The sequence below is a fragment of the Phacochoerus africanus genome, chromosome 4, assembly GCF_016906955.1.
Source record: "Phacochoerus africanus isolate WHEZ1 chromosome 4, ROS_Pafr_v1, whole genome shotgun sequence".
Taxonomy (NCBI): domain Eukaryota; kingdom Metazoa; phylum Chordata; class Mammalia; order Artiodactyla; family Suidae; genus Phacochoerus; species Phacochoerus africanus.
Genome location: NC_062547.1, coordinates 42494267 through 42500880, shown reverse-complemented (window position 1 = coordinate 42500880; position 6614 = coordinate 42494267). Strand labels below are relative to the sequence as shown.

Genomic DNA, 6614 nt, shown 5'->3' with positions numbered 1-6614 from the left:
TAGTAAGTGGCCTGGCAGACTTCCACAATCCTTTTTCTTTTTTTAATGGACTTTATTTTTGGAGCAGTTTTAGGTTCACAGCAATCATAAGCAGAAGGTACAGAGATTTTTCCATAGAACCCTTGTCACCACTCATGCTTGGCTTCCACCGTTACCAGTATTCCCCATCAGATATAATAAACTACATTTGATACAATGGGGCGTTCCTTTCAGGGCTCAGCAATTAATGAACTGGACTAGGATCCATGAGGACATGGATTCGATCCCTGGCCTCACTCAGTGGGTTAAGGATCTGATGTTGCCGTGATCTGTGGTGTAGGTTGCAGACGCGGCTCAAATCCCATGTTGCTGTGGCTGTGTGTATGGCGGCAGCTGTAGCTCTGATTCAACCCCTAGCCTGGGAACCTACAAATGCTGTGGGTGTGTCCCTAAAAAGACAAAAAAAAAAGGCAACAGTTGATACAATGCATGAACCTACATTGGTGCATCATTTTCACCCAGAGTCGTAGTTTACATTAGGGTTCGATCAGTGTTGTACATTCTATGATCTAGCAAATTCATAGTGGCATATACCCACTGTTATAGTATCACAGAGAATAGTTAGTTTCACTGATGTAAAAATCCACTGTGCTCTGCCTATTTACAATCTTTTTTAAATATAATTTTTGCTGAGATTGCTTTAACCATCTTTTTATATGACAAGGACCTTGTAAGATGATTTTCTATAACAAAAAATACGTAATTTGTCTTTAGCATAGTTGTTTAAATTTTTTGAAATTATTATTGTTAGCTGAAAGTTTCTTTCACAACTTGTTATTGGTAATATTCTGTAAAGTTTTGGCTGCTTATATTTCCTTTGATTTTCATAGTGTCAAATTTTCCTATCTTCCTAGAAAAGATAGAAGAGTATTTTCTCTTTACTCTGCAGAATTGTTTGTACAAACAAAATTTTTGCTTTTTTTTTGTCTTTTTTTTTTTCTATTTCTTGGGCCCGCTCCCGCGGCATATGGAGGTTCCCAGGCTAGGGGTCTAATCGGAGCTGTAGCCACAGGCCTACGCCAGAGCCACAGCAACGCGGGATCCAAGCCGTGTCTGCAACCTACACCACAGCTCACGGCAACACTGGATCCTAATCCACTGAGCAAGGGCAGGGACCGAACCCGCAACCTCATGGTTCCTAGTTGGATTCGTTAACCACTGCACCACGACGGGAACTCCAATTTTTTGCTTTTTTGAAGGGTTAAATTTGTAAGCAGAATCATCTGGGACTGCTGTTTTCTTTGGGGGAAGAGTTGATCTTTTACAGTAATTATAGAACAATCCAAGTTTTCATTTATTGCTTTTTGAGTACGTTTTTGTAAGTTGTATCTTTCTAAGAATTTGTTGATTTTTATCAAATTTTAAGCTTCCATTGCTACAATTGTTCGTGGTATTCTTATTATCTGTTCCATGATTTGTAAATGGAGTTACGGACTGGTAGTTGGTCCCTATAATGGACCATGTATGTTCTACATAGTATGGTCTGTGTTGCAGCCTTCCAGTCAGCTGTATGGTGCGTTCCGATGTGGAGATGTAGAGAGCCAACTAAATCCATGTATATGAGGCACTTAGTGTTTGTGGATTTTGGTATCCGCATAGGGTCCAGGAACGAATCCCCAGCAGATACTAATGGATGAGTGTGTATAGTTTTACCCCAAATTATTACTATTGTTAATTAGTGCTTTTATCTCCTTTTTAAAAACGGTGATCATCCCCATGGTATTAAATAGGCTCAGGTTCCCAAGAAGAATGTCATACTATTTCCAAATGCCAAGGACAAATTGGATTTCACAAGCATTTATTACACATTTTTATATGTTTTTACCAACTATCAAGTACTACAGATGCACAATGCTATAACCTAGCTCAGCACTAAGCCTGCTCACAGGAGGCTCACAGCCCATCTCCTGAGCAGAGGCAGAGGCAGCTCAGTACTTGTCAGGCAGGCCACGAGGTCTGAAGTGGTTGGGGTCCTTGCCACTCCGGCCCCATTCATGGCAGCCTGGTCAGCCCTCGAGTCCTCCACTCCGTGGCCACTGTCTCCATGCTTAAACAAGTCTGTGAACCTCTGGACATTCTCTCTGGCATCGCTGCAAAGGAGGAGGGCAGCAGGGAGGTTAATCCAGGGCTGAGGAGCAGCAGCCCCCACCTGACCCACGGCTCCTCGTCCAAGGAGTTGATGACTCTGAGAGGAGCCAAGGAAAGAGGGGCTAAAGCCCTGAGGCCACCTGGGCACAGCCCACCTCAGCCCTGCAGGTCCCCCTTATGCTGGGTGAATAGCACCCAGAGGGGGAGGCCAGGGAATGGCCTATTGCACCAGCCTTGCTCGGCTCTGCAGCCACTCAGACCTCACACAGGGCACAAAGGGAGGGTGGAGAAGAGGAGGAGGGGCCCCAGCCCTTCAGGAAAGTTCTGCAGGGCATGGCCCCTCCAGGCTGCCCTCTGCAGGGAAGCTCTGCTCACCCACCCCTGCATCTCTAGGGCCCCTGCTACCTGATCACTTTAGCAGCCCAGGCGCCCCCAGGTCCCCTTTGGGCAGCATCATAGTTGCCCCGGGCGTGGAAGTACTTGTCTGAATTTTTGTAATTGGCTTCTCTCATGTCCGAGTAGGCTCTCCACATGTCTTTAGCCCCTGGGAGGAAAAGAAAATGCTGAGATGAATGTGATTATATCTGGACAAAAAAAGAGAGATAAAACATTTCCTCCCCTACCCCATTACAGATTTCAGCCTTTGACTAAGCCCTTGGAGAATATTACATTGGCTTGAGATGAATATTCCTTTACTTTTCACCTCCCTGCTTTACAGTTGTGAGATCCACACTTGGTGCAGGTTTTAGTCTGTTTGCTTCCATTCTAAGTCTGTTGGTACTTTGTTTTGGGTTGTGTGTGAAGAAGAGCTGGGAAGGTCTTTAAGGGATGTTTGGTTGCACAATGAACCTCTACCTGGAAAGAGATAGGAAACCCTCTGCCCAGGGCTTGAGAACGAAGGTGATTCTGAGATAGGCTGCAGACCCAGGATGCCTGCAACCTAGTCAAGGGGAGAAAGTCACCCCCTGTGGACAAAGTGAGGACAACTGGGTCTGAATACGTCTGAATGTCTGGGGCATACTTGGCACCTGGGCACCTGTCAGAAGTCAGTCAGCAGGAGATGGAGGTGAATTCCTTAAGAGAACAAGGGAATCAGATGCAAAGAAAGGGCAACCAGCTCTAAAGTTCAGTGTCCCCTCCAATAAAATGGAGGCTTATTGCCTCCCTCAGAGTGGTTATCCAGAAGAACCAAGGAAATACAGGTTAACTTCTAGAACACTGTATATGTCACTTCTCTGGTCCTTAGGAATGAGTGAAACAAAAGAAAAAGGAACAGAAAGAACTGGGAGTTCCGGTCATGGCTCAGGGGAAATGAATTTGACGAGCATCCATGAGAATGTGGGTTCCATCCCTGGCCTCACCGCTTAGTGGGTTAAAGATCCAGCGTTGCTATGAGTTTTAATGTAGGTCACAGATGCGGCTTGGATCTGGCATTGTTGTGCCTGTGGTGGAGGCCAGCAGTTACAGCCTTGATTCGACCCCTAGCCTGGGAACCTTCATATGCTGTGGTGCAGCCCTAAAAAGACAAAAAAAAAAAAGAAAAAAGAAAACAGAATGAACTAAGATGAGGAGCAGAGAGCTATGGATGGAAGGAATATGATCAGCTAGAATAATTAAATGGCAGTTAAAGAAGAAACTTATCAGGGAAAAGGGGAAAAATCTAATGTAGGGTTATAATCACGGCTTATATAAAGGCTCCATAAGATAACATCTTCATTTTATATATTTGTTGTTTCTGGCATTTGGAAAGGTAGTTTTGTCGAGAGGTATGATATTCCTACCATACTTATTCCCACTGAGTTACTCACTTAAATAGATCCTTTGAGTCTAGACTGCCCTAAGAACTATTTTCAAAGAGTTCCCTAGAGGCCTAGAGGTTAGGGATCTGGTGTTGTTGCTGCTGTTGCTCAGGTTCAGTCTCTGGCCCGGGAATTTCCTCATGCCACAGGGACAACCAAACAAAATGGTATTTCCAAAATGCCTGGCATATCTTGTCACATAAGGGTAGCGAATCCAGGGATACAGCGCACAGTTCAGTGTGCAAAAAAATCAGCTGAGGGTTCTTGACAAAGGTCATATTTTCAGTGTCAGCCCCAGTGATTGTGATTCAGTGGAAGAGGTGAGTGTGGACCTAGGCACCTGCCTTCCACAAAGCACCCCAGACCACAGTGGCCCTAGAACAACCCTTTGAAAAATATTGACCCAAGCGATGAAAAGATATTTTTAGCTGGGTCTGTGAGAATTTAGCTAGAATTCACAGCACCCTATTAAAACAATTCAAAAACTGTCATGGTGAAATAATAACATAAAATAATTTTGTGAAACAAGCAAATTTTTGCCACTTGACTCAGGCTAGTGAGGTAGACCTATCTCTCGCTATAGGTTTCTGGCCAGGTCCCAGCCCCCAGTACAACCATCATCAATGTTATTCATTATGTTTTTATTGTGGGGAGAGCTCTGTAGAGTTGCCTTCCAAAGGCACCACGTCCCCCACTATTTGCCATTTATTTGCTCAGATAAAGAGCAGGACATGTGTTCGCACATCCCTCGCTCTCCCACCTGTACTTTCATCTGGGAGGCAGTCAAGTACCACGGTTACTGGCACGGTCTGGGGAGCTCAACGACCTGAGTTAAATCCTGCTCTGCCTGAGGACTTTCTTAGGTGTCTTAGCCTATTGGTGCCCTTGTTTCTATTAAGGAATAATGGTCCCTACGTTGCAGGACTAAAGGATTAAAACCCGAGAATGAAAACAAGTTCATTCATACATGTTAAGCTCTTAGAGCAGTGCCTAGAAGGTATTAACAGCTCAGTGATTTGGGTCGTAATTACTAGATGGATGGGGAGTGTGAACACTCACGCGGCATCGGATGCCCCCCAATTCCTGGCTACCTGAGACGTGGAAAATGTGCTGTCCCTGGTTCCCACTAGGGGGCAGCAGAGCCACACTTGTATTTAGGGACTATGCACCCCTGACCCAGATCTGTTTCTCACTCCAGCTGAAACTTGGGGCCCACATTTTATGTGATCTCAGGCTTGGGGATCCATACAAAAGATTTCAAAGCCAGCCCCAAGAGCCTGGGGTAGTGCTACCATAAAAACTAAGCTCCTTTTCTGCTAACTTATGGCTTTTTGCCCTGAGGGGATGTGGCCTCTGCTCAGATGAATCATAGGAGCAGTCTTTTTTTTTTTCTTTTTGCCTTTTCTAGGGCCGCTCCTGCAGCATATGGAGGTTACCAGCCTAGGGGGTCAATTCGGAACTGTAGCCGCTGGCCTACCCCAGATCCAAGCCGCGTCTGCGACCTACACCACAGATCCTTAACCCACTGAGCAAGGCCAGGGATCGAACCCGCAACCTCATGGTTCCTAGTCAGATTCGTTAACCACTGAGCCACGACGGGAACTCCATAAGATCAGTCTTTTGCAGCCTACTTCCCCCCACCCCAAACCCCAGCCCATCCTTCAGTCCTGACCTTGACCAGCTTCCTTGAGGAATGATGCCCATCTCTGGCTGCTGACACCCAGGATCAGGAAGCAGAAAATGATGCCCGTGGAAAGCTTCATCCTGCTGCAGAGACATGAGCAGACACAACCAAGGATGAAAGGTATGGGGTGTTTTGGGGAATGTTGACCCATCCTTGCATTCCCAAAATAAATCCCACACATTTTATCTCTCTCTATATATAGATATAGATACAGATACAGATGGATGGATAGATAGATTGTATTTCAGAGGATCCGGTTCTCATTTCCACGTGTCTCACTGGAATCCCAGTAATTTACTATAGGAGGGATTTCAGTGAGCTTTTAGTTTAAACCACTTTCCACTCCAATCATGCCTTATCAGCCCTGAAACCCAACTGCACAGCAAGTTTCCAGGAGGCATTAGGGGGTTTTGTGCACTGCACCTCTCTAATGTGAAATAAGGTAACCAGTGCACGAGTATTTGTAAAACACCTGCTCTGCTCATCACTGACTTCACACAGAGAAGCACCTGATGAAACCCCGACCCAAAAGTATTCACATCTTGTAAATTCGGATCATCAGGATAGTAGACTCAGGAAGGAAGCAGAGAGCTGGGATGCAGAACGGAAACGCTGGTGAAGAGAGAAGGTCTCCAAGGAGGAGAAGCATTGGAAAGTTCTAGCCCCTCACCTTTGGCTGTGCCTTCCTGCCAAGGCTCCTGGTGAAGCTGAGCTGCCAGTGCCGCCTTCCTGTGAGGAGCAGCTGGTGCTTTATATACCAACACTTGGCTAGTGGAGCAACTGAGAAGGCAGGTTCGAAGGAAGAAAAAAAAAAAGAAAGAAAGAAAAACAAAGAAATTTGGGAAATCCCTCTTGGCCAGAACACAGCATACAAAACAGCAGAGTTTATTCTTCACACTCTAATTTTCCTGGGTTGTGCAATCAGGCCGCTTTCAGGAGTGTAGCAAGTTGGGATTTTTCTGCCCATTTCCAGTCTCACTCCTGGTGGGGAAAGATGCTTTTCC

General features: G+C 45.6%; 1 protein-coding gene across 1 annotated transcript; it reads right to left on the bottom strand.

Moving 5' to 3' along the window:
• Positions 1-1820: 1820 nt before the first annotated feature.
• On the bottom strand, positions 1821-6365 carry LOC125125327 (serum amyloid A-2 protein-like). Its single transcript, XM_047776175.1, is given in 5 exon segments — positions 1821-2035; positions 2038-2129; positions 2533-2671; positions 5599-5693; positions 6281-6365. Coding segments are annotated over 4 exon segments (390 nt in total). The 5' UTR covers positions 5690-5693; positions 6281-6365; the 3' UTR covers positions 1821-1967.
• Between the last annotated feature and the right edge of the window lie 249 nt (positions 6366-6614).